Consider the following 20,000-nt stretch of genomic DNA (forward strand, 5'->3'; position numbering starts at 1 on the left):
CCCTCTCGGGCCTGGGGGAGAGATTACAATCGATCGCGATTGTTGGCTGGCACGGCGTGTATGTGTCTGCGTGTCTTCGTGTGTTCCGAAAAGGCGTAACCACTTTACGCGCCGTGATCTCCGTGGCCACCAGCACCAGCATCCCGGTTCGTGGTGATCGATTTCTGCCCAAGGGATTCCCTGACAGCAGAGTGGCCGTGGTGGTGCTGCTGCTGTCCCCATAGCAGGAAGGGCCCGGTTGAGGTTATGGAACGCCTTCGCGAGCGTGCCTTAACGTGTGATCCATTTTTGGGATGCACCGCACGTAAGACCAGAAGGGTGTAGCGGGCCTGGTGACGTGCCCAAGGGGGGGCCACATTCCACAACTGCACTAAGGAGTTAGCTGCCTAGTGGTTGCAGCGGCTCCAGGGCAAGCACTTGTCTGGGCGATATTGCTCCTAAATTGGCTATAACTTAATCGGTTGTTAATATGGTGCGCACTGTGGACGCGCAGGCGTAATATCTAAAGCGCTCGCGCTGCCGCTGCCTCCTGTCGGTGAGTCCGTAATCGGAGCGGAGCGCTACGTTATCAGCGATGAAAGTGTGGGCACGCGGCTACTGTGCTGCTGCGGTGGACCTTTTCTCCGGTCCTGTCAGCACTTACGGCCAGCGTCTGACGGCCACTTTAATCGTATCGCGCACGATATGCTCCCTAAAGGCGGCGGCAGCTCTTTAATCGACCGGCAGTCAATTTGCAGAAGACAGAAACCCTTTATACCCTTCATGCCGTGTGCCGCCATTAACGTTTCACGTAGAAAGGATTCCAAATTGTTGCAGGCCAGACCACGAACGCAACTAACTCAAGTCAACTGGTGAGGATCAACAACGATGTATCGCGCGAGCTACTCCAAAATTTGCCCTTCTGTCAAAACTGTTCCGAAATCTAAGGAGCCACAGCACACACTTCCAGCAACGTCTCGCTGTGCTCTCCAAACTCCTCAACACTTGCCGACACGAGTGACGGCTTTACGGTCGCCGCCGTCGTAGCGGCGGATGGACGGCACCGGCATAATTATTATTGATATCTTTATGATGAACCTGTCATAATACCTGTCATCAAGTGTCGTAAAAGTGTTAGCTGGGTCGTTTGCGATGCCATTCTGTCGCTTTTTTTTTACGCCATGTGCTCTTATCTGTGACTCGATGCCATCGAGCGCGTGCTGTGGACCCGCAGCACCACCAGCAGCCGCACAAGCAGCAGCAAAAGCAGAAGCAGAAGCAGTGTCACACATGCCGCTCGATCTCTCCCTCGTCGCACGCTCTCTCTCTCTCGCCTTTTCGTGTCGTGCTATCTCTCTCATTAATAAAATTATAACCGCTCTCCTTCTTGTGGCCATCGGTCATTAAAAATGTGCGTACGAAGTCGGAGACACACGTATAAGGAAGGTGGACCACCCGACGTGGCGTGGCCGTGCCCCACCTGTGCCTGTTGCTGCTGCTGCTGCTGCTGTGTGGGGCCGCTGTTAAACCGTGTCGTAGTAGCCATCATTGCCATCAGGGGCGAGGGGCCTACTACGATCGTCCGGAACACAGCCGAAAACCGCGTGGCGTACGTAGCAAAAAACTGAAAGAATTTAATGCGTTCCGTAGTGTGGCCAGGTGTGGTTTGCAGTCAGCAAGAAGTCTGGCGGGCTAGCCAGCCCGCCAGCCAGCGTAAATTAAATCGTCCCACCTTGCGCACACCACCGCCACCGAAGAACGGCTCATTACGGCCCACCGTTAAAGTGTCGTAATGGAGGCCCTCGCTTACTCGCTACCACCTCTTCGTCATTCCATTTTCTTCGTTCTGCCCTCCCGCCCCCGGAGCTCGGATTGTGGCTTCGTCGAGAGATGGATTTAAATTTAATGACTTACTCTTATGAATTATTCAGTAATTCCGGCTTGCAGGAACCAGCACCGTGTGCAACAGGGTGTGTTCTACTGTCAAAAGCCCACCTCAATGACACCTTCTTCACGCCGGGATCGATCTCCCAGTGAATGGCCTTTAGGGTGGTTGATATTTCCAAAAGGCCCCGCTCCACGGAACACTTTTACTTTCGTACGGTTCATCACACGGTGCGAGCACACCCCGGTGGGCTCGTTTGAGGTGTGGCCCCCTTCTGCGCCATGCCGTCAGCCACCTACATCATGCTTGATGCTCATCCGCAGACCGCATCCGATGCACACCGCTTCGCTTCCACTCACACAAAACGAAACATTTGTTTTCTTAAAGCAAACGAATTAATCTGTGGCACCAGCACCGATTGGTGTGCGATGAAGTATGTTTAATGGCTTTATTTAGTGGAAGTGGTTCCACCTCGGTGGGCCAGATTGTTATTCTCAGACATTTTTAACGTGAATGTGGCGTGTTGTGAGGAAATGCTCGGTGGCATAATAAGTACAACTAAAACGTTTAGTGGAGTTGAGGCGAATTGAGATAAAATTAATTAATAAAAGGTAAACAACCGGTATTAACCAAGCACTCGCACTCGAGAGCAGCAGAGTAGAAGGCACACTGGCATCGTGGTGCGTTATCAGGCCATCAGGTAGAAGAACTGGTTAATCGTGTTAACATTAACGGCCCGCTTCAATCAACCAGCTGACACTCAGCCGCAGTTCTTCTGATGGGGAAGGAGGAACAAAAACGGAAATCTTTATAACCGCTCCGACACCTAAACCGCAAGGACTTCCGCTCCACCGTGAGAGGCACGAGGACGGAGGCCACCCTCATTTTATTATCCACTTCATTACCGACTGTAATCAGCTCAAGGATCGCATCAAAGCGCACTTTTGGTGCTGTAGGTAATGTAATTAGAAAAAAAGAAGCTTTGACTACGAGCTGAGGTGCTCCATATCACCCTCGAGGAGACCATTTTGCGCGTCCCCCAAAATGTCACCTCTGGCAAAAGGGTGACAGATCTTCACAGAAGACACACCGGGGGTCGATCGATGGATCGGCGGCCATTAGCACCGTTTTTTCCCCCTCAACGCACGCTCCAGGGCTCTCCTCCTGCACCAGACACCAGGGTGGTTTCAAATTATGGAAGGTTAATTGAGCCGTTTATTCGCCACCCAGCTCAGGCGCGCGCGCTGGTGACGGGCTGAAACCGATCTGTCAATGGCCGCGACCATCAATAAATGGGAATTTGTTGCTGTCATCACTGGGGCTTCGAGCGAACGAGCTTCTTTGCGGTGTGGCGCAGTTTCCGATTCGTTTCGCTGCTGTCCATGATATCCCTATCATGTTTCTCAGCTTCTTCGCCATTAACAGTGGGCCAGCGGCAAGCCAAGTTGTAGCGAAGATGTATTCAACCTCTCAAAGTCTCGTTTAGTTCGTTAAGATACGCATCTCTGTGGGTCCGTTTTAGAGAGGAGGAATCAGTCGTGAATGAAACATTTATCTACGATATGCTCCCACTACGGACGAACGTTTTCGGGTCTTCGCCACCCTTTTTTTTTTGGGGCCAAGATTATGCTCCGTCCGTCTTCTCCGTCTTGGGAGCGTCAGTTCGCAAAGATTGGAACCCTCCCGCGGGAGGGAATCGATACCCATTCCCCGTTCATGTCGTGTCGTGTGTTGAGAAAGATCATCTTCGTGCTGCTGCTGCTGTTGCTGCTGATGATGATGATGATGATGGTGATGGCCCAAAGAACACACGGTACACGGGGCGCTGCCTGGCGTCCCAATTCAACCCAACCCAACCCAAAAAAAAACACCGTTTGCCCTAAGAGTCTACGAGTGAGGCGACTTAGCGCAGACTATAGGTCGACTCCCCGTCGTCGTCGTCGTCGTCCCGATCGTCGATGGTGACTCAAGGTTTCGGTCGGTCTTCGTCGGTCTTGAGTCATGTCTTGGGGTCGTGAAGGCTGGCGCTCGCGATCTTCGCGATCCCACGCCCCACGATCTTTTCGTGCCGTTTTGTTTCCTCCTCTTTTCGCGTCTCTCCTCTCTTCTCTCTATTCTCCCAAAAGGGGGGGCCCACTCCCTTCCGTATCGCCGGGCTGTTAATCAATCAATAGATGGTCGCAGCGCGTCGCGCTCCTCCCTGGTCGCCATCTTTTGCTTGGGCGCTCACGACGATCCTCCTCGACCTCGACAGCCCCCTCGAAACCCGGTGTCGGTGGCTGGCTCCCCCAAAAAATTACATTAGGTTACATAAATCTTGCGCTTATTAAAAACGAGTTAAGCTTTCCGAGTTTCCTCTTCTTCTTAGATACAGAAGTGGCACCCTGGCACTCTATCCCATGGGAAACTGTTACCCTTATGATGGGAGCCACCATCGCCTTGCGCACTGGGAGTTGCCTCTCGAACGCGTTCGATCGCGATCGTGAAGAGATCGCAGATCGGCTCCGTTGCTCGCTCGTTGTTGTTGCGGTTTCCCGTTTGGAGGTGGAGGCCGCTGGAGCTGCGTACGGTCGGCAGTTCGTAGCCGGCCACAGGCGCCAGGCACCATCAGCGTCGTTTTGGGGTGGTAATGAGTTTTGAGACTTCATCATCAGGCGACACCATGCCGACAGGAAGCCGGGGTATGCTCGCTCTCCGGGTTTGGCCGCTTTGGTAAGAAAATGTCACACGTACCTTGCGCCATCGCCACAAGGTTGCTCCCAGGCCTGACGGTGGTCAAGCAGAGGAGCAGAAAACCATCATCATCCCCTACAATACGAGTATATAGCCTTCCCCCATCCCCCTACAATCTCTGCATCATCAGCGACAGCACCATGTTTACAACACACGATTAATAACTTTTAGCTACTTTCTGTAGCGCTTTTAGCTTCGTGGCATCTTCATTTTCAGCGCTGGTGCTTACATGTGACCAGCTGATACGAATCGATTTAAAGATGGTGTTCACAGGTGAGCTCTTCTTTTTTTTTTTTCACGTCGCTCGCAACCTTTTTTGGCTCTGTGACACACATTGGGAGCGGGGGGGGGGAGGTATATAATTTTTTAAACCCAATTTATTTTAAAAAATCAACATATTTACTTTAATTGGTATAATGCAGATACCGCGGTTACAGACGCTTTAAAAAATGAGCCGTTGTTTGGTAGAAATTAAAAGACTTGAGTTTAAGCGACGAACTCGGTTTGACAAATCCATCACCGTGCTAGTGTGCTGAAACCAACGTTTTCAAAGTTAACCTAATCTGCACACTATTTTCTAGGTAACCCGTCGAGTTTTCACTAAAATTGATGAAACTTTTTTTAATTAATTGTTTAAAACTCCTTTCATCGACAAAATCGTAAAAAGCATCACTTTTTCTTCACAAAACATTAATCAATATGAGCCCTTTTTTATTCGAATTAATCTTAACTCTCCTGAAGCTCTTCGACACTGACCGGCATCAGTTCGGGGGGGAGAGGAGTTAATCTGATTAAATTCCTCTAAAATCCTTCAGCAAAGAGACTGAAGCGATGAGAAGCAGCACACGACAAAAAGGTAAACACTTGTTGACAACGGCGTTTACTCAAAGCTTACAAACCGATAAATCTCTTCACTCCTTTCTCACCTCATATTTAACACAATTAGCCAACCAGTTCCGAATACTTCATAAATCCTCCGCCCAATAACGCCGCGATAAGCAAACAAGCGGGCAGCGCATGCATTCGGCATAAAGAAAGGCCAAACATTTGAACCGTTTGATAAATGCTTTGCACAACAGAAAAGCTGAAAAACGGATTCCGGGGCGGGGAAAAAGAAGAATCTTCTGCTTCTGAGCACTACCAGCTTCCAGGTAGCTTATACAAGCAGCACAGCCTGGACGATTCGTGCGATTGGCCAACACTGGGTGCTGCACCACCGGTTCGGCCCCAAAACACCGGCACACCGAATTCTCTCTCCCTTTTTGCACCCCAGCACTACTACGATCGATCGATCGGTGGAGCAGCCAGCATAAATTTTGCATCGAACGACGACGACGCCGGCGCATGGATGAGAGACATCGCTGTATGAATATTCATACAGCGCGCGCGCGCGCGCGCGATCCGAGCGATCCGGGCCCTGCGATGCACGGACGGAATATACATATTTTGTGCATAACTAACGGTCTGACGGATTGTGGCGTTTAGGGTACAAAAAGTGCAGGCATTAGGCACAGGGAGAGGGAGAGAGAGAGAACCATTAGACCCATGGACCCATCGTAAGCATCCCGTCCGGCGCTCGCTGCTACCGTTGGTCGAGGCGAGGCGCACGGGATCGAGCGATGAATAATGTGTGCCATCTGTCCATAGAAAAGGCTACTGTTGCGGTGGGCACATCGTATCTTCGGGAAACTCTGAGCTTCAGTGCAACATAGTGTCACCGGAGATTGATCGCGAATTTCGCTGGAAGATCCCTACCATCGCTATCCCGCTAGTGATGTCGATGAAAGCGCGATCGCGAGGCGCACAATCCACGCGAAGGAGTGGCACCTTTGTTGTACGCGGGACCAGGATTACAATCGTAATTCGATTCGGAAAAGCAGAGGAAATGAACTTTCAGTTCTCTATTCCTCAGAGGTATTCCGAGGAGTAACACTAGAGTCACCTTTAAACAGATAGACCTTCTTCTTCTACTTCTTTCCTTGGCGAGAGTCGTTCCTCGCTTTTTTTTTCATTCAATTCTCGTCTCCATTTGTAATGGCACGATTTGGCGACGATGCACTCCATTTGCCGCATCCTCAACCGTCCGCCAGGGAGTTTGTCTCTTTCGCTGACAACGACCTCGTCGTCGTCGTTGTTGTCATCGCCGTCATTGCCGGCCACTACCAGACGCAAGTAAAGGTCATTTTTAATGGACACTTACACGCGGGAAACAATTTGCAGCGTCTCGGTGCGTCTAGTCACTGTGGGAGGAGATCCATCCATCCAGCAGCCCACTAGAGACGTCCGGCTTGCCTCCGTGGCCTCCGAAGTCATCGTCTTTTTTTGGGCGAGGAGGAGGAGGATCGCACGATAAAAGAAGGAGCGAAAAAAATCCAAGTAGTTAGGCTGACGGGACGGTAATACTCGCGCCATTATCAGCCAAACCAATGGACCACCGCGGACCAAGGTCGTCGTCGTTGTCGACAGATTGCGCGGATTTCACCAAAAGGTTCTAGAGTACAAAATAGCTCATCTGCTCATACAAAATACGCTCCCGGGGAACGGATTGGGCACGATCGAATGGTGCTTTGTGTCGCGCATTCTCTTGTAGCAAACTGTCAAGAGCTGACAGGTTGCGCGGCGCAGAGTCCGGACTGTCCGGAACCGTTTAAGTCGATTCCGACTCCGCCACGCCATGCCACACCATGACCAGGACAGGCGAGCTAATAAGCTGCAACAGTAATGGCACAGCGGGCAGTCGTTAGATCGGGCGGCCTGGCCAATCGCCGTTCAAAAGGCCCCGAACTAAGGCGAAGGTTAAGTGTATAATCTTCGACCTCCGTGTCTGCACCACGGTATTTGTTGATTTCGATTATCCACTGCAGCTACTGCTGCTGGTGCTGCTGCTGCTGCTGTTGAGCACCGATTGGCTTCGAGGTGGCCAAAAAGGACAGCAAATGCAAAGTGTCCAGAAGATTGTCATGCCAACACACTCGCTGAAACGAAAGCTCACGAACGCTCGCGCACGGTTGAGAAAGTTTTGAAATATACTTCGCTAGCCTTGGGCCGGTCTTGGACTTCTACCGGACCGAACCGTCGGCCGACTTCCGTGGAGAGAAGCGAAGAGGAACGAAATCTAATCACGACATTCATCTTCTAACGTAATTAATGCGAAAACGTGTCGTTCGCGTTACGCCTAAGACGCCGCGCTCAATCGAGCCGAACGAGCTCGCTCCTTCTTCACCTACTGGGGGGCCCCCCCCCCCCCCCCTTGGGAGATGAGGACCAGCCTCTTGATGGTAGGGTGGAGCGGACTGGCCGCAGTCTGTGGGAAGCAACTGGTACCCGGGGAATCGTTCGACGTAGGTCGAATTTGTAATATCTCCTAGAAGCGGAGGAGAAGCGAAGAGATCGGTCTCGTATCACCTCCACCTTTCCGTGTGTGATACACCCGCCATTATGGCGCGCATTAGCAACAGGCCAGTAGCGCTAGCACTCTCCTTGGACAATGGACTAGTCCAAGCTTGGACTCCACGGGAGCGAGAGGCGAGGTTTTTCGGAGGAGAGAAATTTGAATAACACACGCAGCTTTCAACGGATTCGCATAAAAAACGATCTACATTTGTTTTAATAAATTACTGTCCTGCGCTAGCCATTCACGCACGACGATCGGCGTTAAGGTGGATAACAAAAAGGTGCGACAGAAAGTGAAACAAAGTACTGGACTCGAGACCAGCTACAAGAAGTTGAAAGTACGCAACTAGCTGCTGCTTACAGTGCAGTGCTTAGTAACAACAACACTCGGCGAGAGCAGGTAGTTCGGACCTGAATGATATGCAATTTATGTTCTCTCCCGGTCCTGACCCGTTGACGAAGAACAACCTCAAATAACGACAGCACGCCAGCAACTCGAGAGTAACAACCACAACAACAACAACATGTGATTGGTGAAAGGGTAAAAGGGAAATATACTTTAGAACTGTGGGCTCCCTAGGCGGAGGGGGGTGGCCTAGCACTAGCCAGCACCTTGCATGCCCACCCAGATCATGATCCCTGCGACCCAGGCCCGTGGCCTAGGCCACAATCAGGGGAGCTACTAGATCGCGCGCGCGCGAGCGCTCACCTTTCCACCTTCATTGTTCGATTTATGGCCAGCCCTCCCCCCCCCGGGGGAATGCCAGGTATCCTTGCGCTAGTAAGTTGATGGCGATGGTCGGACGGGGACAACGTGCTGCACAACGTGTACGGCCGTTCTTTATCAACCATCATAATGGCACTGACACGTTCATTTCATTTCAATTATTGATATGCATATTTCAAGATCAAGCGGTCCCCGCACCGCACCGCATCGCATCGTGTGCAAGCCCAAAGTGTACACTCCACTCCACTCGCCACACAGATCGCCGAGTCGGAGAGCAAAGCAACCACTGGCTAATGAGAGCGCCGGCAATTGTCAATTACGGAATGGTTCGGTTCGCTTTATTTCATCGATAAACGCTACCTAATAATGACAGCCGTATTTTATTGTCTCACCGACGCCACAGAACCAAGAAGTTGAATTGAAGGAAGTGGTGGCATGGGCACTGGTGGTGGCGTGGCACTAATGGGCTGCCCTAGAACAGCGGGGACACGATCGCCGCGTATGGAAGCGAAGGATACACGACGCGCTGGCCGCTGCAGCTGCAGCCGAGATTTCATTTGTCGTCCACGAGGTCCACGAGGAACTGAACGAGAGGGTAGGGTCCTGCAGTAAGGAGACCGAGAAGCCTTGGCCGTGTCCCGTGGGCCGCACACTGGGAGGCATAGCAGGCCCACCAAGCCACACGGTATCCTTTCACCCCCGGGGCAGGCAAAGCACCTTGACCGTACCAGCGAACGAACGAACGAACAAACGAACGATCGAGATAGATCGAGCCGGCGCAATCTCAAAGACCCTTGTCCTACTAAGCGGGAGTGCGATTGTGTGATTTAGAACGGGGCCTCGGACTTACCATGTAAACCATTAAAATTCCAGTACGACGTATCAAAAAGATAATCCTGCGTTGCGCGATGTGTGCGGTGTGTCCTGGTCACGTGGAATGAGCAGGAGTGTTGCAGCAGCTGGAGGAGCAAGAGCAGGAACAGCCAGTGGTGGAGCAGTAGTGATTGAAGAAGACCGGAACCGATTCAAACTTGCATTCCGGCAGACACTTGGCGTCGAAAGTCGACATCACCACGATATGGAGCACAATTATCCAGCGCTCGAACGCACCACCAGCAGCACAACAACAACAACACCAACAACAACAATGCCGAGAAGATGGCCGTCGATGACCGTACGGGTAGTTCGCACCGCACCAAAAACACTCCACGGCGCACACACAATCGGCACTTGACGCAATCCCGAGTGCTGCAGTCGTAGACCGACTCTTCCGCTCTTCTCGCACGTACACAACGCAAGCAAGGCCTCCTTGTCTACCTCGGTCTATGGTTACTGCGATACCGAGATCGGAGCCCGGCTGCTGCGTTGTGGGCTTCCGTATGGCAGCAGCGTCGTGTCGTAGGCAGGCAGGCAGGCTAGCACGGCTGGTTCTCTAGGGCAGCCCCAACAGGGCGTGCTGGTCAGACGCTATAGATCCGGTATGTGGCCGTGCTGCTCCGTGGGTGCGCCAGCTGCCGAGAGGTGCACACCGTGTGTGGACGGGAGTGTCATGCAGTAGCAGCAGCAGCAGTAGCAGCAGTAGTGCGCACCGTAACGTGCAGGGAAGGAACAGTTGTTTTCATTAATGCCCTTTTAATTGGTCTTTGCTGTTTTGCCGTGCCGTCTCGCGCTGCGGTCCGCGACTCCGGTCCCGTTTCGCACACACGCGGACACGCGGCCACGCGGAGCACCTTAATTTGTAGAACTACTCGGCACAGTCCTTTCGGTCGGCTGGTATGTCACAGAGACGGAGACTCCTCCTGGCGGCAATTTGGCTGGCACACAGAACCGAACTCTCGGTTGCTCGTTGCAGTCCCGCACACGGCTTTTTTTTTCTTCTCTCCGCTCCGCTCTTATTTAACCGCCGCACAAAGGTTCGCACTTGCAGGACAAACCGGTACCTTGCACTAGCGCTAGCTGCCCGGTGCCGGTATTTCGCTCGTTTGCTCTGTCTCTTTCCAACGCAGCCCTTTCTTTACACGGTTACGGGGTAGTTGATTATTCTAAGCCAAGGCGGAGGACTGGCGTGAACTGGCGTGGACTGGCGTGGACTTGGACTGCTCGTTGGTTGTGCCGTACCTTTCAAAACAGGTTCCCCGGATCCGCCACAAGTCCTGGTGCAACCCTGGTGGCGCGTGTTCTCTGTACGCCAAGTGTGGCCACAACGCTGTGGTAGGCCAACTCCTAGTGGAGTAAATTCCGTTCTCGGCAAAGCCTGTGTTCCTTGTTTCCGATAAGATATGCTGGTGATATGGAACGAGGCTTTAAAATCTTGTGGAACAATATTCGATTTTTGGCGGAAACTGGCGGAAGAAACTTTTGCTAAACACTAAACGCAACTACCAGGTACTGCACCACTGTCGCTTCACTTAAAACATTAATACTGGCCTTAGTCGATACGGGGGTGGTAGGGGGTGCTTTTTATTTACATCGCTAGGAGACGCTTTTAGCGTAGTGCCACTCTGGGTCTCAGGTTTGTGGTTTTGGTCTTACACTGGCTCACATTTCAACTCGTCGCCTCTGTCGTAGTAGTAGTAGTAGTGGAAAAAGTAGCTACTACTGATATCACTAATCACATTGGTTTCTTTATACTGGCACTTCTTTCGCGGAAATTCGAAAGATCCTCGATATTACTTGGACACGGAACAGAAGCTTCTGTAAACATCGCACATAACACGATCGCCACGGTACAGGCTTAGAACTTAGAAGCCAGTTCACAATCTCACAACCGCACTTCAAACACAAGAGAGCCACACCGCGCGCGGAAGGGATTCAATTGGTGTGGCGTTAATTCTCCACCTTCTTAATGACAGTAATCTCGTCGACGACGACGACGACGACGCGAGATTGCGCCACTACGGAGCGACACTTAAGCACCCTCACAATTTGCCTAATTGCACTCGCACTCCTGCACCGCCCTCGGGGGGGTGAGGTCTTTCTGTCGTTAGCTGCCGTTGCTGCTAGTGCGTCAACCACGAGGAGAGGATCGTCTCGAGGCGTCCACTAGCCAGCGTGTTGTGGTCGATGAGGTTTCTGCTGCTGCTGCTGCTGCTGCTGTTGTTGTACTGGCGCGTCTGAGAATGCGTTCTGGGCACGGTTTGGGGCTCTGCAGGCGAAGGACATCGCAAGGAAGAGCATGTTCTGTGCGCCCGGGCACACTCCACTGCCCACCAGACCGACGAGGTCCGACGCGCCCGACGATTTTTGAAGGACGTCTCGATCGATAGACGAACGAAAATGTAAACAAAGCGCGGTGACCTCGATAAGGCGGCACGAGGGACCGGTGATCACGCCAATGGCGTCTCGGTGCTGAGTAACGCTGCAACGGAAGCGACGAACCGCGCGCGCGTTTTTTTTTGGCGAAGCAGAACGCCTCCACAGCGAGTCCTTGCGAGCGAGCGAGCGAGGATCCTCCTGTTCGGCGGCCAAAAAGGTCCAGCACAAAACGAACGGGGAAATGGCAGGAAGGTGGACGTGACAAAAAGGACGGAAGGATAATCGGAATCGGATCGGAAAAGGATCGTTGGTTGGCTATCGATCGGAGTCGGACCGAGGAAGGAAGGAAGGGTGATCAAAGATCGCGATCACGCCCGTCACTCACGCACACACATGCACACACGGCTCAAAGCACACGCGAAACACGTCCTGCCGTCGCGCGGGACAGCTCAATACTGAAAATGAAAAGCAACAATAAAACCACGATCGTGAGTGCGGACGCGTGTTCTCCGCGATCGCGTTCGGCTTGGGTTCGTGAGCCCGCGCGAACGAACCTCGAAAAAGGAAACCGCTAAACCACCCGCCTCCGGGCTCGGCTCGCATTCACCCCTTAAAACCGGGTGTGTTCGGTTCGCAAAGAAGTGCGCCAACAGAGTCAGTCAGTCAGTCGGTCGATCGGTCGGTCGGACGGACGGACGGACGGTGGTCGGTCCGTTAGAGGGCGTGCGAGAGCGTGCGCGCGCCTTGGCGAACACGCGTGAGCATAAAGTGAAGGCGTGCTTGCTGCGTCGACGATCGAGGCTGGCGGGACTGTGAAGGGGTCCTTCGATCGGCGGGAAAATCGAAGAACGAACGTTGAAGAGCCGCAAACAGCTGAGCAGAGTGGTGAGCGAGCGAGTCTCTCCCTTAGAGGACGGAATCCCGTTGCAGCGCGGACGATCGTGGCCTCGTGCGAGGTCTCGCTGGATGTCGCGCGGAAAGTGAAGAAGCGCTGGAGCTGAAGCGCAAGGCAGCATCCATCGAGCGAGCGGGCGAGCGAGCGAACGAACGATCGCGAGTGATCGCGACGATGGTGAAGGGCATCTCGGTGTCGTCGCGATCACCGCGAAACCGAGAGCGAAAGTGAGGCCGAACGCCATTAGGCGGGCACGATCGCTGCGTTGGTGGAACCGAAGCAGCATCCTCGCAGCTGTGGCCTCCTCGTGATCGTCGTCGTCGTCGTTGTTGTTGTTGTCGTCGCTGCATGAGGTGATGCTGCAGGTGACCTGATGCAGACGATCGGCAACGCGATCGAGAATGCCGCTACCGTTACCGCAAAAGGGGGCGATCGAGTGAGCGAAGCGATGCTGTGAAGGCTGTGGTGAAGGGATGGGTTCCCGTTCTCGCTTCCAAGCAGCATGCGGCGGTCCGTACTGTCGCGAGGCGTACACACTCCGGGCACTCGAGGACTCGCGATCGCTCCACTAATGACGGTGAATCGGGCGAATAACACAAATTCGTGCGATCTAATTACTTCGGTACCGTTAGTTCCTTTGGTGGGCTTGTTGGTGTTGGGGGGTTCGATTAAATGGTTGTTTTTTTTCTTGATGGTGATTTAACTGACGCTTTGAGAGAAGATGACCCATGGGTGGTAATTTGTAAAAAAAACGGAACAGAACTCTTACCTGAGAGTTAAAGTTTCCTCACAAACATCCTTAACTGGCAAAAACTGTATGTATCGAAGCATACGTGTTTATGTTTTGAACGCAAGATATCGAGGCTTAATATCCGAAATAAAAGTTAAAAATTTTGCAAATATTATGGTTATGGAATGCGAAATTATCTGTATTACCATAACAAAACATGCGCAAAGCTAAAAGCATTTACTAACAAGAAAAGAAGCAGTAAATTATCGTTTGCTGCCTAGATAATTCAACGTTTACTGCACTCATACATACAATGCAATGAAATGTCGTTCTGCTGACTTTTATTTTACAAAAAATACTTTCGTGTGTTAGAAACTTAACCGTTTAGCATCTAATTGAGCAATTAGTTGTAAGAAACGTAAAGCAAAAGACACATTGAACTGTTATCCACAATATCAAAATTGCTGTCAAGTTAAACATGTTGCCTTACATCCTTTTCCATTCCTTTTTTTTTATTAAAGTAACAACTTCTGTCGCAAACTTTCTAAACTGTGTCCTTTGTTTTGTTGTTTTACGATGACGCGTATCACTTTCACTTTACTTTAAGCTGCTTCAACATTACGTCAAATTTTAAAAGCCATTTGTTTTCCAGTTCGCTCTACTATCAATGCAGTTCGTTATGTTTCTTGCTTGATTCAGTGGACAGAGCATATAGATCTCATATCATTTCTAAAAAATTAAAAGGCTTCATCGTATTTCTCTACTTTAACTTAAACTGTTAACGATAACGATAGACCGCCATTTAAATGCCTTACTATTTTCAATCATATAAACAAGAAAAAAATGCTCTTCTTCTCTTGTCCCTTGCAAACCGTCGCTTTGACTATTTATCTTCCGCTAACCTTCCGAAGCATAACCTCTCCTGGCACAGCACGTCACTCCGCTAATGTAGCTAAATGAAGCCTTTCAATTATTCCCAGCAGCAGCCACAGCATAACATTTCCATCTCCTTCGCCACCCGTCCAAAGCTCACGTTGATCCTTTTGACAGAGTGCAAACCGCATCCGTACGACAAGTTTATCTGTGACGCTATGGCCATCCAATCGCGCGGTAAGGTCATGCCCATCCCCGTTCTAAGACCATGCGAGCTGCCGAAATTTAGTCAGCCAGCCAAAAGGGGGCAACCTGTGGTGCTGCTCCATCACACATACTCACAAACAATGATCGATCGATGGGGAGGTGGGACGCCCAAGCATGATTAACGATCTTCGCGAACAGCTGAGCGATTGGCGATGAAACGAACGGCCGGAGAATCGAGCGACAGAAGAGCAACGCGACGCGATGGAGGAAACAGAGACCACAACAACAACAACAACGGCAAAGGCAAAAAAAAGGGAACGGATAAGCGGCCACCATCCTCAGAGGGGTAAGGGTACGGGAACGCCAGTTCAACAAGAGGTCTCGTCGACATTGACCCTTGGCGTGTCAGTCACCGTCACAGTGGCGTGGCCCCCGGGGTCTCTCGGTGTGCACAGCCGCAGCAGACCTCGGCTTGGGCCAGACCAGCAGCGGCCACAACCAGCGCGGTAAAAGTCAACATCGGGAGGTGGGGGAAAAAACACGGGCAAACCGGTTCCCTGGGAGTGATTGTGCCATCGTGGTATCGCGGTTTGTGAAGATGCGCCCCGAGAAGTCGGTAGACGATGATGCAGCGAGGGGTGAACGGGGCGACGATCTGGCGGCATGCGCCCGATGCCTGATGGATTCGAATGGAACTTGGCTGCACACGGATCGTCCCGCCGAAAAGTGCCGTTTTAATGCTAATGATGGCCACATTGCTTTTTTGCACCACCCCATCGTCTCTCTCTCTCTCTTCATTCGGGAGATTTTATGGTGTTATGGTCCGTGGCCGGTGACACACTCGCCCGGACACTCTGCTCCACGCCTCGAGGCGTTTTCGGAAGCAAAAGCCCCCGGTGGTCGGTGCTGCAGGCTCCGTTGGACATTCCACTCGAATGGCACAGTTCCTCCCGTGTCTGTCGGAGTGTCTTATCCCTTTCGCACAAACCCCAACGTTGGCATGAACCGCCGACTGCCGACAAAATGCGATAAAGCACCACCATCCGGGGGGATGAATTTCCTCTCTCTCTCACCCGTCGGTCGGTGTGGAGGTCAGAGGCCCGAGGGAAGGTTGCGAACAGAACAACTCACCAGGGCCCGGTTGGCCCCCATGGGTGTGCGGGTCTGTGGATAAAATTATTTACTTATCAAACGTTGTCCGGATCCTCCGACGCCCGCGCAAACGCCGCGGACCGCGCGATTGATGGTGTAGGTGGTTTGAACAGGTTTGGCCGCGCCAGGAAGAGAGAGAGACAGCCGGGTCTTGCCATGGAAGACCTGCTTTGGCCCTCCGCCCCCTCCCTGGTGGCCTACTGGTTCAGCGGGAAAGCATGGGAAACTCTTTGGCGATGACTTTTCCTTCGCGATTCGCTCGCCCGCTGAACGGAGAATCCACCCCAAGGGAAAGACCGCACCCGCCCCCTTGGGCAAGTGATCGGGAATAACCGGTTGCACGGGTGGAGCGATGGAGGCTGTTGTTGTTGTTGTTCTGCTCGTCCTCGTTGTCTGTGGATCGCGGAATGGACGCATCCGACCGGTCCTTGTGCCGTTCTTGCGCCGTACTCCTCCCCTTGCCGAGGATGAGCCATAAATAGTGGCTTTCCGGGGGGAGGGGGTGTGTATGGGTATGCGTAGAATGTGCAGCCACCAGCAGGTATCGCGCAGCACTGGATCTGCAATCGGTACCGGAAGAAAGTGGCCAAGCAGGCACACTTATCATCAGGAAGGGGAAATGGTGCTGGGTGTGCGCATTTTCGAGTGCGCGGATCGCAAATGGAAAGGTCCCGGGAGACGATCGAAAGAGTGCCGAGAACTGAGATCCAGCCTCATGCCCAGTAATGCTCGGCGGGCGGAATCAAATGGATAACTGAAGAGGCGACATTTGCATAATTAGTCGATAATGAAAGTAGCACTCGAGTGATTCGATGCGGAGGGTAGAAACGGGCATGTAGCGGGGTTTGATGTTTCGTTTGCAACGTTTGTAAGATTTGCGCAATGATCCGAGGTCATCAATATTCGGATTGCAGGCCGAGGAGTTGGTGAACAATGATGGAGTGGATAAAAAGAGGATCGCAGCTCGGAGTTTATGCTTCCAGTTAATGTTTTTGTCGTCATACTCTGAAAGGCTAAGGGGCAGCTTTGCCAAAAAGCACCTTTCGTTGATTGGAGTAAAGTGTTGCTTGGTAAACTTATTACAAAATAACTAAACTACGTAACAAAATCAGTGTAACTGATGGACCTTTTTAAACGATGCGATTATTTTTTCGTCAATTAGATGAAATGTTATTAAAAAACTATGAAATAGAAGCAATCAGCCTAACATCTTTATAGTAATTAATAAAACTTACAAATGAATTAAAACATGGAATGGCAATGGATGCTAAATGGTAAAGATAACCTTTCCTTTGCTTCGCTAACGATAGCGTCGTTTGCCTACTTCTTGTTATAGTTCGAATAGGATCAAAGATGATCTACTGCACTTTGATTCATTACAACCAGCAATGATCACGATCATTACCTTTTATTAGCCAACCAGCTAGGATAAGCTAGACACTCACTAATAGACTAGGCCTCTTGTTGGCGTTTGAGAGCTTTTAATACTACTTTTTTATTATTTTCAGACCAACACTCTATTCAAACGAATTCGCAACAATTTAACAATTATTTTAATATTATGTTTTTTATTGTTTTAATTGGATAAGACAAGGACATTTAATTGGTTATTTTCTTGTTCCTATATTTCGATATTCATAAAATAGAATGCTTTTTAATGACAAAAGCTATCATTTGCTATCTAGAATGCTTTTATCGTATCGTACATTTTTTACACTAAAGCGAGGAGGAGCTCGTCTCTACTCATGTCCAACAAAAAAATACTACAAACTCTGAAGAAGAATGTTATTTGAAAAACAGTTACCCTCACTGAGTACAATTGAGTTTGGAGTGTCGGCGTAGATTACTGATTGTGGAATTGTGGAAATGCTTTGCCGGGAGCTTCTGCCAGTAGTCCAGTGTCGTTCCATTTGTTATGGTTAGTTGACCGAAAATTCCTTCGTTTCCCGGACCAAGCATTCCCGATACGCGTTGACTGGCCCCAACGCTAAGGAACACGCCGTGGGTGATTGTTGTAAATAAACCAAATTGCTCTACCGGGACCGAGACCGAGACCGACCGGGACCGTGTGCAACAGGTTGCTGCCGAACGTTGGAATCAGCTGGGGAATCACGGAACGATGCGAACATGCGCGGAATGGATGATCCGAAAGCTGCCGCATCGGCACACATCGTACGCACGGAGGCTGCTGGCCGATCTCGACGACTTCGTGGACAGCAACCAGTCGCTGGTGAACTGCTGGCGCATAATGATGGCCGCGTCTTTTCCATTTCTCCATGCGGTGGCGATTGCGATGCGTCTGCTGCGAGATTGCCACGAGATTCGTTCGCGCGCCATTGTTTGCCACCCATCCAGCGGCCTCGTGTCCTCGCTGTTCCTCCGGGGGCGTTCCCTGCAACGCAATGCACCGTGCAATGCCGTTCGCTCGTCGGTGGCACCGTTGGCGGTGGCATCCGGTAAAAATGCGTCTGGAAAATGATGCCACCGAAACCGGTCGACGGAAGCGAGGGGCGAGGGTGGTGGCTGCGCGCTGAAGGAAAGGAGAGGAAAGCATAAATACCTCGCGGGAGAAGGTTACTTCCAATCACCACCGCGTAAGACACTGCAACCAGTGGACCGACCAACCGACCAACTGCTGGTCATTAGCGAAAGGAATTAGAAAGGTTTTAGCAGATATGATTTTCGATCGATTGCGGCAGGTTCGATTGGTGCACGGTGCAACCTCGCATCTTATCCATCATCTCCCCCAGCGACCGACCGCTCGCAACGAGCCAACAACTGTCATCAATCATGAGAAAACCGAGGAGGGGTAGTTGCTTTTAAATTTATGCCGATTTCCACTCAAAATCACTTGAGTTCGCGGCAGCGCTGGCAATCCGTGGTTCACCTATGGTCTAACGTTAATGAAAATGCTTCGTTTTGCGGAGCTAACCGGTTTTCCTAAAATATAATTATGTTTACGTAATAACACATGTAATAGAAGACGGATTTAATAACGGAAGCAAGTATTTGTTGTTTAATTTAGATTTATGTTTTAGAAATTTGGTTCATTTTCCCTCAACTTTTCCTATAAATCATTAGTTGTTTGCAAAAACTATTCATCCTTTAGCAACTTAACATCAATACTGGTATACGAGAACAGAAACATTACTAATAACTAACTGAAAACATTATTCCAATTATCAAGTGAATAGAATTATCTTCAAAACGCGATTAAGATGTTGCAAAATGACTAGCAAAACAGTTCATGATGAGGATGTTTTTTGGGAATAAATTGTCATTTTAGACCTGACTTCTACAAATCGTCGAAACGGCTTAGAAAACTGTTAGTAATCAATGGAATGATCATCAATGCTTTCGCGTTACGAAACCGATACCAAGCATAAGCGGCTCCAAAGACAACAGCCAAGAGTGGACGTGTTCTGCAGCAACACTTAACAACACCATCGAGTGTCCGTTTCCACCAGCCAAAAACCACTCACCTCAGTCCACAATCGGTGTCAACGAAATTTCTTAAAATTAATTTAATTTTCCCGAGCCTTTCTCCACCGCATCGATCGAACGAAAAGCGACGCCATCTCAGCAAATGGATGACTTCTCTCGTTAGTGTGACCACTGGCTGCTGAGCGAAGCTCGAGTGCTCGAAATCTCAAGCTCAATCGTTCATTATCTTCCTTTTGCCTTGCTTCGCTGAACCATCGTGATCGATCAATCGGTCGCTTGTGCTTGAAACGCGCAAGGATTTGCGGAAATTCAACTGCAGTTCGATGCCGTTCGAGAGGCTGGTCTCGGCGTTCTAGGAAGCGCGCGGTGCCAGAGTCTTACCTTAAAACCCCCTCACGCGTCGACAAGCGTCAACTCCGCAGTGCCAGTGCCTGCAGGTGGCACTACTAAAATTACAATCGAGCGACCAACAACACCAACATGCAACATGGCTAGAACAGCGCGCTTCGAGTGACTGAGCGAGTGAGAGAACAATGCTCCGGCAATGGGGGAACCGAGGGGATGGTGAGGAGGTTCGGAAGGGGCGCCTGTTTACCTTGGTACAATTCGAAGGTACTTTACGCTCCGGGTGGCTGCATTTCATGGTCCAGTTGAAGGGTCGCCGCCACCGTCGTCGTCGTTGTCGTCGTTGACTGCCTGTGCATACGGCCAATGCAGCTTGCTGCAA

The 20,000-nt window shown here is 51.0% G+C and overlaps 1 protein-coding gene across 1 annotated transcript in view; it reads right to left on the reverse strand.

The window, feature by feature from the left end:
- LOC126576450 (Krueppel-like factor luna) overlaps positions 1-10,452 on the reverse strand; it is a 125,102-nt gene extending 114,650 nt beyond the window's left edge. The window contains exon 1 of the mRNA XM_050237718.1: positions 9,568-10,452. Coding sequence (XP_050093675.1) covers positions 9,568-9,579 — 12 coding nt within the window. The 5' untranslated portion in view covers positions 9,580-10,452. The remainder of the gene's footprint in view (positions 1-9,567) is intronic.
- Between the last annotated feature and the right edge of the window lie 9,548 nt (positions 10,453-20,000).

The sequence above is a fragment of the Anopheles aquasalis genome, chromosome 3 (assembly GCF_943734665.1).
Source record: "Anopheles aquasalis chromosome 3, idAnoAquaMG_Q_19, whole genome shotgun sequence".
Classification (NCBI taxonomy): Eukaryota; Metazoa; Arthropoda; class Insecta; order Diptera; family Culicidae; genus Anopheles; species Anopheles aquasalis.